We start from the raw sequence: 26,403 nt of genomic DNA, 5'->3' as shown, positions 1-26,403 counted from the left end.
AAATTTGGATGTTGTGATGGCAAAAATAAAGCAAGGTACAGAACAATGAGTTATGAGTATGGTTAACAGGTGTGTGTGTGTTTCCATCTATCTATCTGTGGAAGAGAACTTGGGACTCAGTTAAGGATATGAGGGAGATTTGCTTTTGCACAATTCGTATACAATAAACCTTTAAAAGAAAGTTCTATGCATTCATTACTTAAATAACAGTGGGAACTAGGGGCTCTGGTCACTGCCTTCTTAATCCTCATTTCCTACTCCCACAGCCTGCCCACCCACCCCTTCCTTCTGTTTCTCCTGTGGCGCCCCATGAAGGATTCCCTGGAGTACAGTTTGAGAAGCGCTGATCCAGCAAATGCTCTCATCAAACTGTCTTAATAGGAGCCAGTGTCCACTCTGGGCATGTTCTAATTACATATTGGCACTCAGGGCTGCCATGACCGCTATCATTCAGCAAGTATGTATGAAGTAACCTAAGGCCATGACCTTGAGTTGGTATGACACTTCATTCAATAAAACTCATCATTTGGGAATTGTACAATACCCTTTGCAGGGGCTTGGTTTAAAGCCAAGATCCTGATTTTGCAAAAAGCATCCTGTGTATCCCGGGGTCAGATCCCCCATCACTTAGCTCTAGGCACGTACCTCTCTGCCACCACTTACTCTTTCTCATGCTGCTTCGCCCTTTCCGAAGAGACCCGTGTCCTAAAGTCCCAGGGCTGGCTGTGCTCCTCACAGGGTTGACTATGGCAGTGGGCACAAAGACGGATTTGAAGGGATGGCTTTGCCGGGGGTCACCTTCTGAAATGCTGCCTTGGGAGGACACAGAGGAGGTGGATAACGTCCATGTGGTGTAGAGACCAGGGCTCCGGGAGTCTGGAAAACTAGAAGTCTTTCTGGTTTTGGACATTTTTTTTTTTTAAAGAGAAGAAATAGAGAAAGAAAATGTTCAGTCAAGAGTCCTATTTAAAAACCTATCAGCTTCCAACCACATACCAAATGTGGCCACTTCTCACCTTCTTCCCACCCATACACACCCGTTTAGTCAACTCTAGGCTTAAGTAAAGGTGGCCCCACCTCTAACTGTGACAGTGTGCTGAGGGAAGGAATGCGGGGGGTGGGGGTGGATCATATAAAGGCCTTGGTGGAACTAGAAGACTTGAATTTCATCCTTTTTCACTCCAGTTCTGATCATTCCTCACTCCACATCTTTTTAGCCCTTAAGCTCAGAGCACAAGATCCTGTATGTGTTTATTTCATTTTGCGATGGCAAGTTCTTGTTCGATCAGTGACTTTTTCACAAATTCAAAGTCTTTGAAGGCAGAGATTTTATATGACTTACATCTGTTTTCTGCATATACTGCGGACCAGTGATCATTTGTTCAGTGGCTGTCATGCTGCTTTCAGCGCTGACACCAGCCATTTTGGCTAATGATGTAGAGTGCTTGCTGCGTGCCAAGCACTGGCCAGGTGCTTTGCCCATATTATCTCATGGGTTCTCTACAATGGCCTTCTGAGGTAGGTACTCTTAGTGCCACTATTTTGTAAATAAAAAAACACAAAGACTTAACAGTTGCTTGCTCAAGCAACTAGTTGAACCCAGGTCTAAGAGGGCTCTCTGTTCTTACCAGTGAGCTGTACCTCCTGACTAGTTGGAGTATTTATCATTTGGTAGCAGGAAAAGTCCTTTATTCTGCCTGAAATAAATGAACTAAAGTAGCTGGTAGGCCCTACACATGCCTCCATAAGACTCTAATTCTTCAGCCTTGGGCTATGATTTTCAAGCATTGCATTAAAGTTTTATGAAACAACAATCCCTTATCCACTGTTTCCAGCTGGCAGCTCCCTGAACTCCATGGGGACTGACTGTCATTTTATATGCTTTTCTTGACCTTTTACCAATCCATTCCCAACATCACATCTCCTATTGAGCAGTCCATTAATCACCTTGTCACCCTGTTGATTAAGTAACCTCTGCTAATTTCCTGGGAATAACCAACTCAACTAAGACCCCGGCACAGAGATGCCATGTGGTTTCCTTCTTACCAATGCCTCCAAGTTTTCCTTTAGGTCATTTACCCTCATTTCTCCTCTTTCCCTTTGTCTCCCCTTCTTTTGATTGACAAAGTAATATACAGTTTAACAACAAGCCATTGTTGTATGAAGATAAGTAAGGCATTGTTTAATTGTGGTCAACGCTGCCTGAGAAGTATATTCAACCAAATGCTCTAGGAATTGATGCTCGCAGCAAGGGGACTTACATAGCGGTCAACCTGTCCCTGGTCTCCATGGTGGTGTAGTCAGTGAAAATGAATAAGTCCATTCATTAGAGAGGAGTCAGACCATATTCTGGGGACAAGACGTGGGCAGTGGGGAGAAATCCCCGACCTGGCTTCCATGGCAGGGTGCAGCCGATCTGCCTATCTTTTGAACAGAGGCCTCAAGGTATTGGATGTTGCAAAGTGGATTGGCAACAGGAAAGACAAGTTCCAAAAATTTTCCCAGCAGTAGTAGCAGCAAAGGCAAAATACAGCTAATTTGGCCTATACCAGCCTTATTCCATCAGTCCCTTCTTTGAATGACTGTTTATAGACCAAGGTGTGACCTCATTTTTCTGAGCTCAGCACTGAGCTGGGTTCCAAGAACTCCTCAATCCCAAGTGCCCCATCCAACACACTGAGTCCCTCTATATCTTTCAGCAAAAAGCTCAGCGCTTACTTACCACTGTCTTCCAATGTCAAAGCAGTTGGCTATCAAATATTAATTAATCCCCATCATACCCCCAGACCTACCCTAAAGACATTATGATCCTTGTTTTCCAGATGGGGAGACTGAAGGACATTCTGGGCTTAGGTGGGAAGAGTGGATGTTGCCTCTGATTTGCTCCACTGTGCAGGTTCCCGTGTTCTTTTCTTTATCTGGGATGTTAGCCCTTAAGAGCTGGCCCAATATGCAAAAAAGGCATCACAAATGGTAGCTCTACTGTATTTGCCACTGGCAGCAGCCTCCCAGTAAGGAGAGCAGTTGGATATTGACAGTTTTTGTATACTCTGTGTAGAGTTAGAGGCAAATGAGTAGTGGCCAATTGATCACTTTTCTCCACCCATAAGGCACTAAGTGCGCATATATGTCTGTGAAAGTTGCAAGAAGGAGGAATATCCTGGCTAATTGAGCAGAAGGGAATTTACTGGGAGGACAGGAAGTAGAGGACTTGGAAACAAGACCCAAGGAGGCTACAGGGAGCTCAGCAGCAACAAGAGGCCAATCATATGCTGTGGCTGTCTCATCATGAGTGGTCTCAACTTTGCCTACATCTTTTCCTCCCTTGTTCAAATTTCTAGCTTTTGAGAAGAAGTCTCAAGGTGTTGGATGTTGCAAAGTGGATTAGCAACAGGAAAGACAAGTTCCAAAATTTTTCCCAGCAGCAGCAGCAGCAGCAAGGGCAGAATACAGCTAATCAGGCCCACACCAGCCTTATTCCATCAGAGCTTTATCCTATTTACCTCTGTCCAAAAGTCCCAAGAGGGAGTATCATATTGGCTGAGCCTGACTCTTAGCTGTGGTGATGAGTTGAGGAGGAGGTGGATTGCATTTCTTTAACCTCTGAAAAGAAAGGAAACTTCTGCCTTCCACCAAGACTACATACAACAGAGGGGACCCAAAGGGATGTTGCTGCTATTAAAGAGGGATTTAGATGCTGGACAGATGAAAACTTGACAAATGTTCTGTATGACCTCGGCCGATGAAGGTCTCCAGGATCTGGAAGAAGGCATCATGGCAGCAGAGATTTAGTTGTGGTCAATGACAGCTGGACAGGTTGATGGCACCATCTAGCACAGAGGGCTGGACCACAGAATAGCACAGCAGCCTTTTCCTCTTCTGGTAACTGAAAGGCTCACTTGCTGAATCTTAAATTGAAATCCTAGCAATCTAGTTAATTATAATCTCTAGTTTATTCCCAAATTCTGGCTAGCTCAGTTCATTAGGGGATGATGTTAACGATAGCAAAGGTTCGAATGTGCACACCTTTGGGCCCTGGCTATTTCATAAAAGGCTGCCGTGTACGCCAAAGGGGCTGGATGGCAGTGCACAGCCATCACTACAAACAGAAGGCAAAGGCTAGGAGGAAAAGGACCCAAACACAGAGAATCAAAGAGCAGAAAGGGGCCTTGCACATGTAGCCCAATCCACTCAGTTCTTACACAAAACTTGCTAATAGTAGAAACTCAGCTGACAAAGGATAGTATTATTAATCCCTGAGACATGGGAAGAAATAAACTTCCCACCAAGGAAAGAGTGGTTAAGAACAAGAATTACCTGCACAGATAGACAGACTGGGTATATATCATTCATGTCCGAGATTAGTGGGGATGGGAGCTTTTTTGTGTGTGTGTGTGTGTGTCAGAGAGATTATTAAAGAAAAAGTATAAACATGGTGAAAGCATTGATCTTCTGTCACCTCATAACCCTCAGGAGCATATCCTCTAATAGGGACTTGTTTTTTTTGAGAATGCTGGTTCCCCACAAACAAAACCATGCCTCAATGTTAGTAGCACCTCCATATTTGCATCTGTTCAGATTTCCTTGAACTGGGAGTGAGGGGAGAACTCAATGGCGACTTATTGTACTGAAACTCCATCCATTGTCTGACACGTAGGCATCTCAGGAGTGAGCAGAGATGCTCATGACTTTCCCAAGAACACAATAGACCTATCTTGAGGAAAGCCAACGAGAGGAATGAAAACTGGATCCTCAAAATATACTGGGATGAAATTCTAAGCACACTCTACTTAGGATGACCACACAGCCTGATTTTCCCAGGAGAGTTTCAGTTGATACCTGCTCAAAAGTGTCCGAATGTGGATGATTAAGTATATGTTAGTCTGATTCTACTGGGTCTTCGACGGTATAACCAGGATTTGGGGCTAAGGCCTGATGCATAAGCAAATGCCCTAGTCACAGGGATGGGTCTTGGGGAATTCATGTTAAAGCCATGGAAGAAACTGTTCATAAATTAGGATAGGCATCCTCCTTGCTCCTCACTGTCAGTTCTAGGCCATTTCCCACCCTCCTCAATACTCCCAGCTTTGACTCATATTATCAGGCTTGACTGCCCACCACTCCACCTTCCTGCAGTCAGCAGTTGCTCTCCAAGTCTCTCCCCTTACTCTTTGAAGACGTCAGCTTCACTCTCTGGATACAACTCATCCCACCATGATGATCTCATCTCGTCTCAGGGCTTTAAATAGCATCTCAAGCCTGGAGCTCTCCCTTCAATGCTCAACTTGCATATTCAACTGCTTACCAACATCTTTACTTGGATTATTAAGAGGCATCCCAGGCTTAGCCTGCTGTGAACTAAGCTTTAATTCCCTCCATACCCCAAACATGCTCCTCTGATGGAGCAGTTGCTGTCTCATTTAAAGGCGACTCTATCAGTTACTCAGGGAGAAAAACTCGGTCTCACCTTGAATCCTCTATTCTTCCACATGATGTTTTATCTGTTAGAAAACCTTGTTGTCTAAGGTGTATTCAGAATCTAACCACTTCTCCCTACTTCCACAGCTAACACCTTGGTTCAATGCACCATCAACTCTCCCCAGGATTATGATTGTCTTCTTAGCTAGTTTATCTGCTTCTACCTTTTCCTTTGTATAATTTATTCTCAACCCAGCAACTAGAGGGATTCTGGTTAAACACAATTAAGATTACATCTCTGCTCGAAACCCAGCCATAGGCTTAAAGCCAATCCCTTCATTATGACCTAGGAATTTCTTTATGATCTAGCTACCCATTACCATTCTGACCTCCTTCCTAATCTCCCCTCGCTTGTTCGAATCCAATTCTGTTGGCTTCATGTCGGGCACACTCCTACTACAGCAGGGCCTTTTTTTTTTTTTTGGAGATGGAGTCTCGCTCTTTTTCCCGGGCTGGCGTGAAGTGGTGCGATCTCAGCTCACTGTAACCTCCACCCTCACCCGATTCTCCTGCTTCAACCTCCTAAGTAGCTGGGATTACAGGTGCATACCACCAGGCCTGGCTAAATTTTGTATTTTTATTAGAGATGAGATTTCACCATGTTGGCCGGGCTGGTCTCGAACTTCTGACCTCAGGTGATCCACCTGCCTTGGCCTCCCAAGTGCTAGGAGTACAGGTATGAGTCACTGCACCTAGCCTACTACAGTACTTTTTTTGTACTTGCTGTTTCTTTAGCCTGGATACTTCTCTCAGAGGTCCACAAGGCTTGCCTCCTGCCTTCCTTCTTACTTCTCAGCAAAGCCATCCCTGATCAATCTATCTAAAATTGTAACCACTTCCCAAAATTCTATCCTCCTTTCCTGATTTTCCTTGTTAGCCAGTATCATTAACACATCATATGGATCACTTAAATATCTTGGTGTTTAAAAAATGTGTCTCTCCCACTAGAACGTAAGCTCCTGCAAGCAGGAATTTTGTTTATTTTGTTAACTGGTATTTCTCTAGTGCCTGGAAAAGTTCCTGATGTATAGTTTGCACTCAATATTTGCCAAAGAAATGAATTAAAACATCAGTTTTAGACTTCAGTTTGTCCTTGGATATTTTACAGATTTGTAACAAATTTCAAGAACTTTCCTTTGAAAGGAATAACTATGATCTTTTACCCCGACTTTCTGCCATGTGAAGAAATCTTTTTATACAACCCTAGATCTATGGGGACTCTGACTAATTTCACGTGCACTCTTTCTACAAAGAGAGTTCACCACCCATCAGCTAGCCTGGTTGGAAAAATCTATGGGCCAGAAAATGCTGCCTTTTATTGAACCAAGATGTTCTTGAATGTCTTGGTTTGCTGAACCAAGACCAGTTGCTTACACTGGTTCAGTCCACTGGCCTCTCTCAGAACAAATTTACTGCACTATTTACATAGTATATGATGATCCCTCTGCCTCTTGTCTTCTTTAGGTGAAATAAGCCCAGTTCCTTTATCGGTTTCGCCCATGATGTAGTTTGCTGTCTCCTCACCATTCCTGCTGCCCTCCTCCAGCCGCAGTACCTCGCTTAAATGAAGGTCCGTAAAAGTGGACTAGGTGTGACTCCCTACAGAGCACAATGGGGCTCTTTACCAGTGATTGTGACCCTCTGATATGTCATAAAGACAGTGCTTGAGGTGTGGTGTTAGCCTCACTGCCTTGAGACAAGCTTTGCTTGGGCTGATGGGGGGTGGAGGCAGGGGGAGTCATGGATAGTTTTGGGGTCTGGGTGCATTTGTGGCAGTGGTATGAGGTGGCAAGACAAAGAGGGGGTCAACAGCATGAATAGTATGCCACGCAACGTAAAAGATCGGGAAAGCCTCTAAGGGTGGAGGCCCCGCAGGGTGGCTAGCATTTCATCTTGGGTGTGGAGGAAAAGGTAGGGGTCTGAGTTCATGGAAACTGATAAGGGGTCGGTGGAGCAGCCTGTTTCCCAAGGTGCTCTGGAGAGGTCATCTGACCACATTTTCCCCTCATGCCACTAGATGGAGCACTGGGATAGAGGATGTGAAGTGGGGTTCCTGGGATTTATGCAGAAGAAAAACCCGACATCCAGTTCTTGAGCAAGTTGCTTAAATCTGCACACCATTTTCATCTGTAAAATAATATCTATCTTACAGGATTCTTGGGCGTAGCCAGTGAGCTAAGAGATACAAAAGTGCTTGTAAGCTGTGAAGAGCTACAAAAAAGATAACTAGTTTTGCTATTTTGTTTTAAAAGAGATAGGCAGGTAATACAGCGAAAAGCTCTTTCTTGGCCTGTTTTCTGCAAAAGCATTGGGTCCTCCATCGTTCAACCTACAGACAGCCCCGGGGCTAGGGCGGCCTGACCTCCCCAAATTTGGGATTAAAGGTGACGCACCTGAAAATAGGGATGACGTAATTGTTTGGGAAGATGCCAACTCTCCCGGTGACCAAGGAGACGCCCCTGAGCCAGCCGTCCTGGCACTTCCCCAGGACCCTGATGCCTTCTCCCCTTTGCAGGTCCAGCTCATCGGGTCCATGGGCTGAGTAGGAGTGCAGGGCTACAAACCTGGGAAGACACAGGGAACTGGTGAGAGAGGAAGGAAGATGTGCCTGATGGGGCGCATGGAGCTGGCCAGTGGTGGATAGAGACCACCCAGTGGTTAGCGGTGAGAACCTTCTTGGCTGAGTGGGCACAGTGGCTCATGCCTGTAATCCCAGCACTTTGGGAGGCTGAGTGGGAGGATCACCTGTGGTTAGGAGTTCAAGACCAGCCTGGCCAACATGGTGATACCCAATCTCTACTAAAAATATAAAAAATTAGCCAGGTGTGGTGGTGGGTGTCTGTAATCCCAACTACTCAGGAGGCTGAGGCAGGAGAATTGCTTGAACCTAGGAGGTGGCAGTCACAGTGAGCCAGGATTGCACCACTGCACTCCAGCATAGGTGACAGAGTAAGACTCTGTTTCAAAAAGCAAAGCAAATAAAGACCCTCCCCCACCCCAAAGAACAAAAACAAAAACAATAAAGAACCTTCTTAACACAGAAACCTGGACATGTAAGGCAGATAAACATGCAACCCTTGGTTGAAATAGTGGTGGAGGAGGCCAGGTCCCTGTCTTCTTCATCTCCCCATCATCCTCCATGCACAGCAGCAAATCACTAATTTAGGCCAACCTTGGCACTTTAACCCTGGGGAAACAGGCCTTGAACAAGGAAAGAAGTTGGCGACAGGAATTAGTGTCAGGGATGAGCCTCAAACCCAGAAGGTGCTACTCTACCTACCATGCTTTTTCACTAGTGCTTATTGTGTCCTCAAGAAAATGGTGGCAGCCAGCAAAGTTCAGGGGAATAAGAGGTCAGCATAGAAGCCTCTCTGATCCAGAAAGCAGGGCCGTGTTTGACTCCTGGGAGTGTCCTCAAGAGTTAGCTTAACGTAGGCAGAGAAGTAGACGTTGGGAAGTGAGAGGCAGGGGGGAAATTTTGCTTTTGGCACCCAGTAGAATCCTGGCTGCATGGTGGGACTGGGAAATGGGCCTGTGACATAGCAGAAAGTCCTCAACTTAGAGCAGACTTGCTCCCTGAAGTCCACACAGGAATCAGGCAGGTAATATCCAGGTCTGAGTCAGAGAGGGGTGGAGACCATCAGGACTGATGAGGCTGTGGAGGTGAGAATAGCTGCCTGACCAAAGGCATTCAGGAAACAACCCATTGGTTTGCCAGATTCAGGGTTCACCAGCATGTGGCCCCCAGGCATCTCAGACCTCAGGAAGCCCTTCCAGACTCCAAGGACTGTGAGACACTGGAGTGTTTTATCAAAGGGAAGAGGGGAGTGTTCTCTACATGGCTTTTTTCTTTTTCTTTCTAAAATGCTATATTTATTTTTTGCTGATTACTAAAACAACATCTATTTATGATCCAACATTTTGAATCTAAAGCAAGACAATAGAAAGTGCTCAGTACCCCATCTCCCAGTGATGTTGTGGTCTGTAATCTTCCAGTCTCTTTCTACTTTTGTAAAATAATGAGCTAAGAGTGCTGTGGTTTGTTAATTTGTGTGATCTTTTTTTTTTTTTTTTTGAGATAGGGTCTTACTCTGTGGCCTAGGCTGGAGTACAGTGGGATGATCATAGGTCACCAAAGCCTCAAACTCCCAGGCTCAAGCCACCCTCCTGCCTCAGCCTCTTCAGTAGCTAGGAAAACATGTGCACAGCCATTCCTGGCTCATTTTTAAATTTTTTTTGGTAGAGATGGGGTTCTCACTATGTTGCTCAGGCAGGTCTGAAACTTCTGGGTTCAAGCAATCCTCCTGCCTCAGCTTACTGTAGTGCTGGGATTACAGATGTGAGCCACTGCACCTAGCCCTAATTTGTGTTTTTCACTTGGAAGTGGTAAAGAAAGGCGACCTGTTGTCTCTTTGGATGGGATGGTTTGGGAATGGTGATGCTCAATCACCACTGTACTTTGTAGAGATGACCCCTCTGTGCCAGGACTGGGGCGAAGGGATGAGCCTTTTACTCACATGTTCGCTGAGAGGTGTTGCTGGGAGCCAGGCAGACTGACCACAGCTGTGGAATGTCCTGGAGAGGCAGGTGCGGGGTGATAAGTGCTGACCTGCACAGACAGAAAAGATGGCCACGCAGACCAGTGAATGCCACAGCCCAGGCCCACAGCAAACAGTGAAGCTATGCAGGGGCCCCACACAGCTGAAAACCAAGAACCATGCCCAGTGCCACCCATTGTGCATCCATCCTCTCTGTGGTTTGTGGCTGTGGGAACAGGGAAGTGGGGAGGAGCTGGTTTATGGCCTGCTGGGGTGGCATGCCAGGACTGCATTCCGGAAGACTGCTCAGATAAGGTGGAAGATGAAGAGCCCTCCAATTTACAGTCCACAGGGCACTGCCAGGCTCCTTCTCCTGTCCCTCTCCCCACCCCACCCATCTCCCTCTATGAAAATCTGCTCTTGGAAAATGAAATGGTGGCTAATGTTGATTCAGAGGTGAGCACTTGCGAGGCAGTTTTAAGTGCTTTATAAACATCAGCTAAGTTAATCCTTATTAAAGGAACTGTTATAATCCCCATATTTAGATGAGAAACTGAGACAAAGAGGGAAAGAAAGGTCACACAATTAGTATGAAAGAAAATCTAAAATCAGGTAGTCCAGGTTTTGAGCCCATACTCTTAATATTGACTATTGCTAAATTCACACACACACACACACACACACACACACACACACACCCCCCCCAGCCTATCCGATGACTTATAGAAGATGAATTTGGATCATTTTCACTTTTCCAGGATAAAAGAGGAAACAATAATTATAAAAGCTCCTGGAAGGCTGGGCTCAGTGGCTCATGCCTTTAAACCTGGCACTTTGGGGGCCGGAGATGGGAGGATCACTTCAGCCCAGAAGTTCTAAACCAGCCTGGGAGACATAGTGAGACTCCATCTCTTTAAAAAATATTAGCTGGGTGTGATTGCAGGTACCTGTCATCTCAGCTACTCAGGAGGCTGAGATGGGAGGTTCGCTTCAGCCTGGGCGGTTGAGGCTACAGTGAGCCATGATTGTGCCACTGTACCCCAACATGGGTGAAAGAGTGCGATAAAGTTCCTGGAAACTACCTACTATCCTAGGGCTTTGGCAAACATATTGCCTTGCTTATTTCCTTCTGAGCACAGATTACAGATTATGAGAGTTTCCTTGCTAGACTGTAAATTCCATAAGGGCAGGGACTATGCCAGTCTGGTTCATTATTGTATTTCTGTGTGCTCAATATGTACTTGTAGTTTAAAGAACAAATGAATGAGTGAATGAATGAATGAAAAGGTCTTCCTACCTAGTACACCAAGGATAATGAAATCTTCTCCATGCCATTCAGAGTAAATATATTCAGTCTGTTTTCAGTCATCTACTGATAAGTGATGGTAACTCTAGACCATCTACTGATAAGCGATGCCTTTTTAGGACCATGCCTTTGTGGGTACAACTATTGTTTATGTATTTGTGTTTATGTAGGTGTGAGTGCATTATTAAATACTTATGTCCCTCTGTTTTGAGCAAACGTGTATGTTTGTTCAAAGCCCATGACAATTTAATATACATGTGTGATGGCTTTGGTCCATTGTAAATCTGGTTTTGTTCACACATATGGGTTATGGATTGATGTTTGTATGCTGCATGTGCTGCATAAGATTGCAGATTCAATTGTATGATGGATTGTAAATATCTATATGAGATTCTGCATGTGTGTATGTGAACTCTAGAGGAGTGTACAGGTATGCATACCATGTAATGTTATACGTGTGTCTGTGTCAATGATTGTGTAAATGTATGTGTGGTCATGTATGTATTTGTGACAGTCAGTCCAAAGATTGAGTTGTAGAATCAAAAAACCACTTTAGTCAAATAATAAGTGTTGGTGAAGAGGTATAAAAATGGAAACCCTCACACATTGCTGGTTGGAATTTCAAATGGTACAGCCTCTTTGCAGAACAGTCTGGCAATTCCTAAAATGTTTAAACATAGGATTACCATATGATCCAGTAAATCCATTTCTAGTATATACTCAAAATAAATGAAAACATATGTCCACACAAAAACTTATAGGCAAATATTTCAGCAGTATTATTCATAATAGCCAGAAGAAGGAAACAACCCAAATGTCTATTCATTGATGAGTGGATAAACAAAATTTGGTATAACCAGACAATGAAATATTGTTCAGCCATAACATGAATGGAGTATTGATACATAAGAGAACATGGGTAAACCTTGAAAACATTATATTAAGTGAAAGAAGCCAGACACAAAAGACCACATATTATTTGATTCCATTTATATGAAATGTCTAGAATAAGTCAATTTACAGAGACAGAAAATAGATGATCATTTCCAAGGGTTGGGATGATGGGGAATATGAGGTGATAGCTAAAGGGTACAAAGTTTCTTTTTGAAGTAATAGAATATTCTAAAATTGTAGTGGTAATGGGTACACATCTGTGAAAATACTAAAAACCACTGAGTTGTATACCTTAAATGGATGAATTGTATGGCAAGTGAATTATATCTCAATAATAAAGCATTAAGAAGAAAGAAACCATTCCACAATCACCCACCTGAGGTACTTTTAGCACTGCATAAAGTGTTCTGAGTTTGTAATTGTCCCACCTGTTCCTTCAAACAGACATGACAAGGAGCTGGCTTTGGGCTAGGCTGCTCCTTGTCTGTGACTGGGGAAGTTAAACTCCTACAGGGCTTATGTATCTGGAGACTGTTGGAGCACTGATTAAGCAGGATGGACTTCACTTAACACTCCTGGATTTCCAATATTATGTCTGAGTAAAGGAACTGCTATCCACAAACACCGTTCATCCTTTAGGGAGGGGGAAGATGCCAGAATGCAAAGCCATCTTTTCATTACACCAGGGTGTGTCTTTTTACTTCTCTGGGCCTTTACTGGGGGAGGGCGTCTTTCCCCTATTTGGAACAGTGAGCCTGGCCAGGAAAGTAATCTGTGGGCTTGTGATAGAGTTATTTCTAATATGGAATGGGAAAGGATGTGAGAGTCTTAGGTTTTAAAGTATCCTGGAAGAGAAGAGAAGAGAAGGGATGACATGAGAAGGAAGAGGAAGGAAGCATAAAGAAGGGGGGAGAGGGGGAGACAGTGGAAGACCCTGTGAATGGCATAGGGTAAAACTGGGATGGAGATACCATGGGAGAATGACAGATCCAGAGGAACAGAGGGAGGAAGGAAGGAGGAAAGAAGGAAGTAAAAACAGTTTGGAGAAACTCTCACAATACATTCATAAGAAGACAAACAACCCAATAAAAGTGGGCAACAGATACCACAGAAGATGATATATTGAGTGGCTAATAAACACATGAAAATATGCTCAATATCAGTAATTTCCAGGGAAATGCAAATTAAAAGCACTAGAAGATACTGCTACACACCTATGAAAATGGCTAAAATTAAAAAGACAAACCATACCAAGTGTTGGTGAGGATGTGGAGCACCTAGAACTCTCACATCCTTCTAATGGGAATGCAAAATGGTACAGGCTATGTTGGAAAACAGATTGGCCATTTTCTATAGAGTTAATCCTACACTTTCCATACTACTCAGCAATTGAACTCACAAATGTTTACTTAAGAGGAATGAAAACATGTCCATGCAAGGACTTGTACATTAATGTTCAGAGCAACTTCATTCATTTTAACCAAAAATGAGAAACACCCCAAATGCCCATCAACTGGTGAATCAATAGGCACATTGTGGTATAACCACAGTGGTGTACTCCTCAGTGGTACAGCAACAGCAGGATGAATCTCAACAGTGCACTAAAAGATGCAGGATGCTGAAGATTATATACTATATAATGCCAATTAGATAAGATTTTAAGAAGCCATAACTATATCACAGAAAACAGATTAAGGGTCGCCAAGAGCCTGGGTGGGGAGAGAGGATCGATGGCAAAGGGGCACAAGAGAACTTTTTGAGATGATGCAAATATTTGATATCTTGATGTTGGTAGTGATCACATGCTGTATATGTTTACCAAAAGTTATTGAACTGTATACTTTAAATGCTTAAACATTATTGTATATAATTAAACCTCAATAACTGTTAAAAACATGACTATATTATCTGGTTAAGGCCACAGGAAACATCCAAGGGGCCTTAGCTTGACTCAGCTCGAGCTCTGGAATTAGTCAGGGAAGGGGATGGGAATTTCTCAGCTTCATAGAGAGCAGCTAGTAAGTAACCGTCATGGTAGGGAGCCACCTGAATAGGAGAGAATCCAAGAATGGGAACCCATGGATCAGAGGCTCAATCAATAAGGCAAAGGAAAAACGAACGAATGAATGATTGGAGAGAGAGGAAAAAAGAATGAAAAGAGAAAGGGGGAGATAAATACGGTTTGGAGAAACTCTCACAATACATTCATGGCAAGACAACCCAATAAAAATGGGCAACAGAGACCACAGAAGATGACATATTGAGTGGTCAATAAACACCTGAAAATATGCTCAACATCAGTAATTACCAGAGAAATGCAAATGAAAAGCACTGTGAGATACCACTACACACCTATGAGATAGACATAGGCAGAGAAGAGAGAGAAACTGGGTGGGGAAGAAGACAGGCAGAACAAGACAGAAAGGCAGGCCCCACCCGGTTAAGTGAAGACAACTAGATAGATGGATGGCCAGCTTCTGAGGAGACAAGTCTGCTCCTGTCACTGTGATTGAAGAAGGAGGCCCAGCCTTTCTGAGTAAATGGGCCTGGCCCTGGTTCCTTTCCCTGGGGTCAGTTGTGACCTTGGGTGCTGTGCCACAGAGGCTGGCTGGGAGGTTCTCCAGCAACCGATGCTCCATGGCCCAGGGTTCAGAGTCTTGAGCAAGATCAGGGTTAAGTATGGGTGTGTGGGTATGGTGGGGAAGGGCATTTCTGCTGAAATCTAAACACATTTTTTCCCCTCCCTTTCGAAGGAAATGACTCATTTAAAAGAAGTCTTTATCAGCCACAGCAGAATCCACAGCTATGTGGCTTCTGGGAATTTCCAGGTCTTCAGGTGCTAAGTGAGGGAGTAAGAGGGTATGAAGCTCCTGGCACAGAGTTTTAGGCAGTGCTCTGCCCTGCTGCCTTCACCATTAGCCACACAGGTATAGAAAATGCAGCTACCTCTCAGGAGTCCAGAGAGGATGTCTAACGTAGGACTCAGGCCAGTGGCTCTACCCTCTACCGGGAGCTGCAATCTTGGGCAAGTGATTAAATTCTGTGGATCCTCCATTTCTTCAAAATGTGTAAAATGGGGCAATGATGGTATTTCTCCCTTAGAGTTGTTATGAGGGTTAAATAAAATAATCCACATAAATTATTTAGCACAGGTTGACACACTATAAGTGCTCAATAGATATGACTTATTTTGATCTGCATAGGGTGGGGACACAGTGGGTGGAGTACTTCTTATGGGACAGCCTGGCAAGGTCTTGGACTGAGAGCAGGACCCAAGAATGTGGTGGGCATGGGGATGAGTGTCTGTAGCAACCTTGCTCCTCTCTTCTAGAGGAAAACCTCACCATCTTTCCAAATGTAAGTTTGTTTTTCCCCACCCAACCCATGCCGTGGATCTCAGCTATTTCCTCCAGGGCTCTTGCCTTTTGGTAACTTGGCAGGCATGGGGTGACTGTCTCCCCCAGCAGAGTGTGAACTAATCCACAGCTGGTTATGGTACTACATTTGGTATTCCCCAAAACGAACAAGGGCCTTGAACCTACAGTGTTCACTCAGGGTTGAGAGAAGGGCTACATTTTATTTTATTCATTTTTAATTTTTTCGAGACAGGGTCTTGCTTTGTCACCCAGGCTAGCATACAGTGATGTAATTATGGCTCACTGCAGCCTCAGCCTCCCAGGCTCAATCAATCCTCCTGCATCAGCCTCCTGAGTGGCTAGGACTACAGGTGTGCACCACCATGCCCAGATAGCTTTTTGTATTTTTTGTAGAAATGGGGTTTTGCCACATTGCCCAGGCTGGTCTCCAACTCCTGGGCTCAAGTGATTTGGCCACCTCGCCTCCCAAAGTGCTGGGATTACAAGCATGGGATTACACCTGGCCTAGGACTGCATTTTAGAGAGAAAATTAGGTATTGGTAGTTTCTGTACCCACCACTAGGCTAGAGTTGACTGTCTGACTTTATAAAGTTGAAAGCTCATTCCTCTCTACAGATTCAAAATGAGTTAAGAGCCATATTTGGTATTTGCTGTGTGTGGACCTTATTGGGTCCTAGGTGCTATGCCAGGCACTGGGATTACTACAATAAGCAGGACACACAGGGCTCCGTTCTCATGTGGCGCTCACAGTGTATGCTGGAAAGGGATACACCTATAACTATACTGTGTAAACCTGGTGTGTGTTGGGGTCGGGGAAGATCAGGATGCTCTGGGAGCTAGCAGGAGAGGCTTGCCTGGACCTCCTAGGGCTGCTTCACCCTCACGTGCTATGACTCCAGTGCTAATTTATACATGGGCCCCATGATCATTATCCCCATTTTTATAGATGGGGAAACGGAGGTAAAAAGATTTCACAATTTTCAGAAAGTGGTCATATTGGTGGAGAGCTTGATATCAGAAGCAAGGACCCTAGCCTCAGAGTCCTTTCTGCAGAGCCCAAGATGAACATTTCCAGGTCTCAGTGTGGCTCAAGGGGTCATGTATATGAGGCATATGTGTTTATGCTCGTGGATAGGATGACCACTGTTCCTGTCTGATGTCCCTAGTAGTACAGAACAGGTCTGCAGGCAGGTGGAATATGAAGCTACTTGTGCTTGTTTTTCCCTTCCCTTCCCTGGCGGGGCAGATCCGAAGGAGTCAGAGCTCCGGCTGCCAGATGGCTATCAGCCCTTCTCCATCTACGCCTGCCTCAGAGCCCTGCCTGCAACCCTCCCAGTTCTTGATGAGCAAGGAGCAGCCACCCAGAGCTATTTATTTGTCCTGAAAGTAAAAACACTGTCTGAGAGAGAGAACTCATTTATGAGCTGTCAGCAGGTCCCTTTAGGTTCATCTCGAAAATACTTTTTTCCAAAGTACACAGCTAGGTCTGCAGGGGTTATATAGCATAACGCTGTGAAGACTACTGAATTTACAGTTCCCAAGTAGCCATCAAAGTTTGGAGGATCCTCTGTGATCTGCTCCCATTTTGCTCTCCGGCCTCATCTTCCTTCACTCCCTCCCCGTCCCCCTGCCCCACTTCAGTGGGGTCATTTCTTAGCACTTTGAGCAGGTCACGCTGTTTATCACCCTTGACCTTGTACCTCTCCTGGCCAATCCCCCTACCCTGTTACTTCCCACTTCCCATTTCTGGTTTGGCTGTAACTTCCCTTTGTTATTAAAATATAAAATTATAGATATATTATGCATACAAATAAGTGTATATATTTTGTGTCATTTAAAGAATAATAATAAAACAGATATCTGCATACATACCACCCTACTTAAGAAGTCCAATAAAAATAGAAATCGAGTCTCTCTCCAAGTTACCCCAGAGGTAACTATAATGCTAAAGTCTGTGTTAATCATTCCAAGGCTTTTCTGTGTTGTTGCCGCCTTGGCATATATCCCTGAACAGAATGTTCTTTAGTTTTGCCTATTTGTGAACATTGTATGAACAGACTCACAATGTGTATATTCTGTGACTTACATCTTTTGTTTAACAGGAAGTTTTTGCATATGTTCGTGGCTAATTTTCACTGTCGATTCTTATATTTCATTCTGTGACTCTCTGACCATTTAACCATTCTGTCATTTATGTGTCATTTGGGCAATTTTCAGTTTGGGGCTGCTATGAGCGATGTTACTATGAACATATTTGTACATGTCCCCTGTGCACATGTGCAAGAGTTTCTCCAGAATGTACATCTAGGGTGGAATTGATGGGCCACAGGATATGAGCCTGTTCAGTTTTATTGGGCAATAACAAACTGTTTCCCAATGTGGCTGTAACAATTTACACTTCCACCAGCAGTGAATGACAATTACTGTTACCCCACAATCTCACCAGCATATGGGAAGGCCTGGTTTTTTAATACCTGCAGATTGGGTGGGTGTGAAATGCTATCTCATTGTGATTTTATATTAATTTCTTTGAGTACCAGTGAGCTTTAGGTTTTTTTTTTTTTTTCAAATATTTATGGGCCATTCTTGTTGTATGAAATGCCTGTTTATGTTCTTTGTCTCCCCCTCCTCCATGGGGTTATTTATTGTTTTTGTATTAAATTATGGAATTCCAATATATTGGATATGAATTCTCTGTAGCTTGTATTTTGACTCTGTGGTATCTTTCGATGAACTGAAGTTCTTATTTTTCATAGAGTCAAATTCACAATATATTCTCTATGGTTCACGATTTTAAACAGTCTTCAATAAGTTTTTTTTTCCTCCCAAGGTCATAAGGATATACTTCTATACAGTCTTCTAAAAGTTTTATAGTTTTGACTTTCACATTTAAGTCTTTAATCCACCTGGAATTGATTTTTGACAAGGGAGGAATCCAATTTCATCTTTTTCCACATGGATACCCAATTAGCCCAGCACCATAGTTCATCCTTCCCTTCTGATCTGCAAAGTCTGCTGTCATAAATCAAGTCTCCATGCTGTGTCTGTTTCTAGGTTCTCCAGTATGTTCCATTGGTTTCATAGACTCTCTATGCTAAATCCATGCCATCTTCATAAGCTTTGAAATAAAAATGGAAATCTGATTGGGTAAGTCCAATTCTTTACCCTAACCAAATTCCATCTTCTTCTTCATTAGGAGTGTCTTGGCTCTCCTGGCCAAGACACTTTTGTTCTTCTATTTGAGTCTTAAAATCGCCTTTTGAGTTTCATAAAAACAAACAGCAAACAGACCCACTGGGATTTGAATTCATGGGTAAATCTGGGGGAAAATAAACATCTTTAAAATATTAAGTCTTCCCATTCACGAACATTTCATAATTCTCCATTTATGTTAGAGCATTTTTAATGTCTTTCAATAATGTTTTATAAATTTTCTCAATAAAGGGCTTGCATGTCTTGTTATATTTATTCCTAGGGATTTAAATAATTTAGTTGCTCCTGTAAATAATACCTTTGTAAAAATCATTTTTCTATTTAGTGTACAGAGATGCAATTGACTTTCTTATATTGATTTGTATTTAGTAACCTTGATAAGCTCATGTTTATTCCCATTATATTTTTTCCTAGATTCTTTTGAGTTTTCTATATAGACAATGATATCATCTGTAAATAATGACATTTATGTTTCTTCCTTTCAAAGACTTAACCCTTTACTCATTTTTCCTGCCTTACTGTGCTGGCCAGGCCGTCTGGGGCAATGTTGAGCAGAAATATGAAAATAGGCATTCTGTTCTTTTTTTTAATCTTAAAGAAAATGCCCTCAACATTTCACCATTAAGTATGATGTTTGTGGTAGATTTTAGATAGATTCTGTTAATCACTTTAAGTAAGTTTCTTTTTATTTCTAGTTTGTTAAGACTTAATATATAGAGTGAATATACAATTTTATCAAACATTTTCTGTACCTATTGAATGTATCACTTTTTATCTCCTTTAAGCTGTTAATGTGATAAATTATGTCAGTTAATTTTCTAATACTAAACCAACCTTCAATCTTGGAGAAAAACCCAAGCTTGCTCATGATATATTTCCCTGCATTCCTGGGTTTGGTTTCCTAATATATACTTGAGGATTTTTGCATCTGTGTTCCTGAGTGAGGTAGAACTATACTTTTTTTTTTATGTCATCTTTTCCTGGTTTTCATAGTAAGACTATCCTAATTTTATGAAATGAGTTGGGAATGTTTTCTTTCACTCTTTGGAATAATATATATAGTTTATATAATAGATAAATTATCCCCTCCTTGAAAGTATGAAAGAACTCACTGGTAAATCTGTCTGTGTCTGGAGTTTTCTGTATAGGAAGATTTTAAATTACTGATTCTATTCCTTAAGTGGTTATAATGTTGTTCTGAAGGGTTTTTAAGTGTTGTTTACCAGATGTAAAATGTTTTTCCTTAGCCCTGTTCAAGAAAAGTTCCTGTGGGAGCATTTGCTTGGTGGCCTCCCTGTTGGGGAGAAAAGGTGGTACTTGGAGTATCTACATAGAGGCTTGGAAATTCCAGCCAGAGCAGACCCCCATACTGTCATCAATTCAAGTCCTTAGAGAACCTGAAAGTCCCAGTGCCTTACTTAAGAGGAATCCCATGGGGGCAGTCACTGTTAGGTGGACTTTGGTAGCTCCTTGAGGGACTATGCAGCCACAGCTAACGGAATGAACTTTTGGGGCCGTCTGATGTGGGTTTAAGTTTAGGCATTATAATTTATTGGCTGTGGGAGGCTCAGACTTAATCCCTCTGAGCCTCAGTTTCCTCATTATGAAAGAGGGCAAGAATGGTGGCTACCTCATGAGGTTCTTATGAGGGTTTAATCAGAGTGTTTTGCATAATGCCTGGCTCATATGAGGTACCCAATAAATGGTTACCATTGTTACTATTATGACACAGGAGACAAAGCAGATGTCTGGGGAGAAGAAGCAGGCAATAGGACTTCTTCAATTGGACTGGATTTAAGAAGGAAAGATTTATTCTCTAGGATACAAAGGCCAGCCACCATAATCCAGATTGCCTTTGAAGAAAACCCAGTGATGGGTGGCTTAGCCCAAGTGTGGGGGATGGGTACTTAGGAGTCCTTCTTCCCTTTCCCCGATACTAGGTTGAACATTCTCATGCACCCTGAGGCTTCCATCCCTGGCACTTCCCTATAGCTGTGCTCTGCATTGGCTTCTTGGGGAAAAAGCAGAAAACACCATCCACACATCAAACCACAAAGACAAATATGCTTTCTCTTTTGGTTGGGCACAGAATATCTCCTGCCCTGCCACACCCCTGCTGTTTTCTTCTTTTTAGGCACCCTGTCACCCAGGCTGGAGTACAGTGGCGTGATCTTGGCTTACTGCAACCTCTGCCTGCCAGGTTCCAGCAATTCTTGTGCCTCAGCCTGCAGAATAGCTGGGACTACAGGCATATGCCACCAGACCCAGCTAGTTTTTGTATTTTTAATGGAGATGGGAATTTGCCATGTTGGCCAGGCTGGTGTCGAACTCCTGACCTCAAGTGATCTACCTGCCTTGGCCTCCCAAAGTGCTGGGATTACAGGCGTGACCTACCATGCCTGGCCATTTAATTTTTTTTTATTTTATTTTAAGTAGAGATAACGTCTCACTGTGTTGCTCAGGCTGGTCTTGAACTCGTGAGCTCAAGTGATCCTCCTGCCTCAGCCTCCCAAGTAGCTTGTACTATAGGTGCGAGCCACCACATCTGGTTTCCCCTGCTGTTTTCTGTCTCATGCTTTCCTGAGCCCAAGGGTCCTGCTGCCTTCAAAGCAGGGTTTGGGAATCAAGGCAGAGTCTGATGGGGTGGGTACTGTTAGGGCTTTTTGAAATGCCAGGGTATACAGAATTCTTAATTATAAGCCTTGTTCTCCTCATCCTAATAGTCCACTTGAAGAAATAACTGTTTGGCAGTAATTATGGTTAAATTCTCTCACCGGGCCTCATTAAAGGCCATAAAAACTTAAGTATGCAAAGTTTCTCTGAAGTCTGCTGCAGGTCACCTCATGGCATTTACTCACAGAAGATGCTTGTTAAGCATCTGCCAGGTACCAAGCCCCGTGCTAGACCCTGGGGATTTGTGACGATGCCACTGCACTTACAGACAGTGGAGACTGTGCATCCAACCTTCTATCCATCCTACCCCAGGCTCCTGCCCTCACATTCCCCAGACAAGAGTATCCCAAAGATGGGGTCTCTGGACATCTAGAAATTTCCATGCTCCACTCACCTCTCATGTGGACTAAATGACCTACATCCTTATAAAGTAGCTTTCTATGGTGGAGATATTGGTGATGGAAGTTATTTTCTGAACTAAGGAATTATGGGCCCACAGGGAGAGGTGGATGAGGGAAAGCAACAGACTGAAAACAGTCAGGAGACATTGGAGCATAACTGTTAGGAACTCGGTTGCAGGTCCCCACTTTGCTATGCTTTCACAGACTGTGTGACCATAGGCAAGTTATTTAGGGGAGATGGCTGGTGAAGCAAACTGAAGTCAGAATGAAAAAAAGTTAATAAAAAAAAATCCCTTCTAAGGAATCTAGTGAGCCTAGAAATAATTTGGCAATGTCAATTTCATCTCAGCATCTTCAGAAAGTTTACTTTCTGCCATGTGTTTGTTGTCTATTAATTTAAAATTTTCTCAAAGAATATGATAGTAACCACAATTAATATTCTTAATTTAAAAAAGAGAAAAAATAATCGCTTACCACCACCACCCATTATCAAAGCAGTTGTCTCTGTTCCTGTTTATTTTGGAGACAGAGTTTCACTTCATCGCCCAAGCTGGAATGCAGTGGCGCGATCTCGGCTCACTGCTCTGCTTCTCTGGCTTGAGCAATTCTCCTGCCTCATCCTCCTGAGGAGCCGAGATTACAAGTGTACACTACCACGCTTGGCTAACTTTTGTATTTTTAGCAGAGATGGGGTTTCAGCATGTTGGCCAGGCCGGTCTCCAACTCTTGACCTCAAGTGATCTGCCTGACTCGGCCTCCCAAAGTGCTGGGATTATAGGTGTGAACAAACATGCCCAGCCTCTGTTCTTTTTTGAGTAGTTGAGTGCCCTCAATAAATGAAGGATTTACGTCCTTGGAAACTTAGGCTCCAGTGCTCTCATGGTGCCTTGAAACACTCCCTGATACCTTCTTGTTGGCTTGTCTGCCTTCATCTTCTGAATTTTTATCACTGGATAATAACTGGGAAAACCCCCCATACTGAGGCTGAGAACTTGGTTGGCCATACGACAATTTTTCCTTCTGATGGGATTATTAGAATGTGGCTGCAAAGTCCACCAAGATCTAGGAATCCTTTCTGAGACAGGCTTGGTGATCTCAGCAAGTGAAAAGGGCGTGTTTTTCCAAAGCCATCACCTAAAGCTTCTGGATGGCAGGCTTGCTGGCCTTGTGTGGTTCTGCAGAAATCAGCTGGCTTTCAGGGTTTCAAGTGAGATTTAAACAGTTTTAGTTGGCTGTCCCCAGAGACTCACCATCCCTGCCCGGAGGGCCCAGCCTGTGGTACCCAGAGAGGTTTGGCTGCCCTGCATGCAAGCTCTCTGCTGTCCTCTCCCATCACTGAGTGAGCCACAGAAGCTCGGGACCCCTGGCTGGACAATTAATGAGCTCACTCCTCAGAGCACTGCATTTGATGGGAAATAACGGGAGAATAAAACCCTTCAGATAATCTTTGTTTCCAGGTATCCTGATATTTTTATCTTACTGTGCTAAAAAGGAATGAATATATGCATTTGCATTAAGAAGGAGAGAATCCCTATTTTTGGCCCATTCTTACAACAACCATAAGTTTATCTGTATCCCTGCCTTTTAGAACAATACCTAAGCACTCAATAAATGTTTGTTGAGTCTGCTTTTAGGAAGATCAGTTTCTGCACCATCTGGGACAGATGTGAGGAAATGGTCCTTTCAATTCTCTCTTCTGTTGGTAATACGACTTTTGTAACAACAAACAATGGTGACATATTTGTGGGGGAGGCGTGTTACTTTTGTTCTTTACCTTTCCTTGATGTTCTCTACCTCTACCTTTTCCCACAAAACGTGGGTGTCATTTTTCCCACAAAACGGCTGAGCTAGTGCTCATAGATTTTCACTAAGGAACCTGCTGTAACATCTGGAGAGACATAATTTGGGAATATCTGGTCTCCTCCAATTGACAAATGCTCCTAGGTAAGGCAATGTGAAAGACAAGGTTGAAAAGAAAGCATAGTCCCTGCGCTTAAATGAGTGTGTAATCTCACTGAGATAAGATGGCAAAAAAACAAAGCAGAGTTCCAACATCAAGAGCTAACGTTTACAGAATACTTGCCAGAGGCCACACATTCCTAAACACTCTGTTATCTCATGTAATCCTCATAACAAACCAAGGGGCTGTCATCATTTTTCCCCATCTGGCCTTGAGAATGTCAAGGCAAAAACATGTTTAGTAACATGCTCAAGGCCACAGAGCCAGCAAGTAAGGTGAGCTGGGATTTGAACCTACTTGACTGACTTCAGAGCCTTTCCTCTCAGCCCTAACTACAGCACACAAGGCAGTGTGTACATTTTGGAGGGAGGATCAGGTGGTGCTGGCTCTAAGGGCTGGAAGGTTCTAGAGGGCTGGACTCTTACGAGGGCTGGGACTCTTGGAGAAGTGCTTCTCTAGCTCTCTGTCCCTCATTTGCTGGGCTAAGCCAGGAAGAGTTTACCCGTTTCTGGGAACTCTGCAAAGAGGCCTGAGAAGAGATTTCCCAGTCATTTCTCTGTTATGAGACAGAAATGTGATTTGTGGGCACACTTGTATAACTTTCCCGAGGCATAGGCAGTAGGATGTCAGGCTGGGCTTTGGCCTGAAGGAGAGCTGTGATAGCATCTGGATTATCTCTAGTCACCACACCTAGTGTCATCTCGCCCCTCTGTCACTGGTCAGATGAAATCGCTGCCTCCTATGTAATAGCCAATTTTTTTTTTTTTCAACAGTTGTCAGGGAACTCAGGTTCATACTAACTATATGAATCTTAAAAAAAAATCTGAAGCCCCTTCCCCTGGCTTTAGGAACCTAGTATGTAAAAGCTGAAGATCTTGAAGCTGTAAGAGCTTCAAAACCACCCAATTTAATCCCCTGAGGGGAAGTGGCATGTGGAAGGTCACCACCCATGGGGCTTGGCCACAGAGTCAGACCTAAGTCCACCACTGAGAGAGGGTACCATATCTTGGTAGCTGGTTCAAGAGGTTCGTTTGCTTGACTTGCTTTCCAGATTATGTTTCACTAATTTTCAACAAATATTTATTGGGCTTTCCATGTGCCTCGTTCTGTCCTCATGGAGCTTATATTCTAGGTAGATGGCAGGTAAAACAAGATACGCATATAAGAAACAGAAACCAAGAAAACAGACTAATAAAATATACACCATAAAGGAAACAGAGATAGATGATGGGAGAACTCCTTTGGATAAGGTGTTTTTGATTCCATGTCTTCCTACCTGGCTGGGTGACCTTGGCTATGAAGTTCATCTAAACCCAACATGCTGCTTGTCTCTTGTCCCTGGAGCATGCATCATTGTGGGGTGGCTAGCTTTGGGTTGGGTCTTATATACCTGGTGCACGTGGAAGAGATGGGGCTGGGGATGTACCAGTCAAAGGTGTATTTTTCCATATATGGAGGCTGCAGTCTTGGATGGTGGTTGCTTGGTCTCAAGCTTAGGGGTGCAGTTGATTTTGTCCTTCTGACAGAAACCAGATATCAAAGCGCTAAAGCACTAAAGCATGGACACACTCTCAGTGGGGAAGGGTATTGGTTAAGCACAAAATCCCCAGGGCTGTCAGGACATGAGCAAGCAAGGTGAAATGATGAGACAGCAGAGCTTGGCATCACTGCCCCTTACATCCTTATGGGCCTGTAGAGACCCCACAGCGTGCATTCACTTGTCACTCACCCACCCTGTTGATCTCTCCCTCCTTCATTCACTTACATACTTATTTCTTTATTAAATTCCTCATTACTATAACAATTCCCTCACATACTCATTCACATCTTTCTTTCATCAGATTTCTTCCTCACTCATTCATTCATTCATTTATTCAGTCTCTTCTGTTTATTGGCTCATGTACATAGCTATGTATATGTTCACTGGGTTTCACTTGCTTCATTGCTTATTCATTCAACAAACGTTTACTAATCATCTCTCCATGCCAGGCTCAACTGGGTTTAACCCCGGAGGGAGCAGAGGGACATCAGTTACACTGTCTAAAGGAGTTGAGGGCATTAAGGTGCACTTAGGTAAATTCCAAAACAAAGTAGGAAGTGACAGAATTCCACCTGAGGCATAAGTCAGTTGTTTGGAAGTGGAAATGGGATGGTGTTCTCCATTTTCAGTGCTCTTTCTTCCATATGGGGCCCAAAGTGACCAGGCACACACATTTTCACAAAGGCATTAGGGACCTCAGAAGTGGCCCTAAGGAGGGTGTTTGCATTTTAAAGGAAGAGGGCAATCCTTTAGCCCAGGGATCTTCACACTCTCTAAAGGGCTAGAAAGTAAATCTTTCAGGCTGTGTGGAAGGTCTCTGTCGCTACCACCTAACTGTTTCATTGTAGTGTGAAAGCAGCCATAGATACTATGTAAAGAGTAAGCCTGGTTGAGTGCCGATAAAACTTTATTTTTGGGAGGATCCAAGATGGCCAAATAGGAACAGCTCTGGATTGCAGTTCCCAGTGAAAACGCAGAGGATGAGTGATCACCACATTTCCAAACGAATTTTTACTGCCCACA

The 26,403-nt window shown here is 43.5% G+C and overlaps 1 protein-coding gene across 10 annotated transcripts in view; it reads right to left on the bottom strand.

Annotated features, from left to right (window-relative positions):
* SH3RF2 (SH3 domain containing ring finger 2) overlaps positions 1 to 26,403 on the bottom strand; it is a 159,561-nt gene that overhangs the window by 24,337 nt on the left and 108,821 nt on the right. For 4 of the 10 annotated variants that reach the window (XM_035287542.3, XM_035287544.3, XM_078362243.1 and 1 more), the window contains 3 exons: positions 9,996 to 10,087; positions 7,872 to 8,042; positions 646 to 896 (listed from right to left, as the gene is read on the bottom strand). In XM_035287542.3, the coding sequence (XP_035143433.2) occupies positions 646 to 896; positions 7,872 to 8,042; positions 9,996 to 10,087 (514 nt within the window). The remainder of the gene's footprint in view (positions 1 to 645; positions 897 to 7,871; positions 8,043 to 9,995; positions 10,088 to 26,403) is intronic. The other 6 variants (XM_035287547.3, XM_035287548.3, XM_078362258.1 and 3 more) reach the window with 3 other exon arrangements.

This window comes from Callithrix jacchus, chromosome 2 (assembly GCF_049354715.1).
Source record: "Callithrix jacchus isolate 240 chromosome 2, calJac240_pri, whole genome shotgun sequence".
Lineage (NCBI taxonomy): Eukaryota > Metazoa > Chordata > Mammalia > Primates > Cebidae > Callithrix > Callithrix jacchus.
Note: the sequence above shows the minus strand (reverse complement) of the source record. Positions and strands in the feature narration are given on the sequence as shown.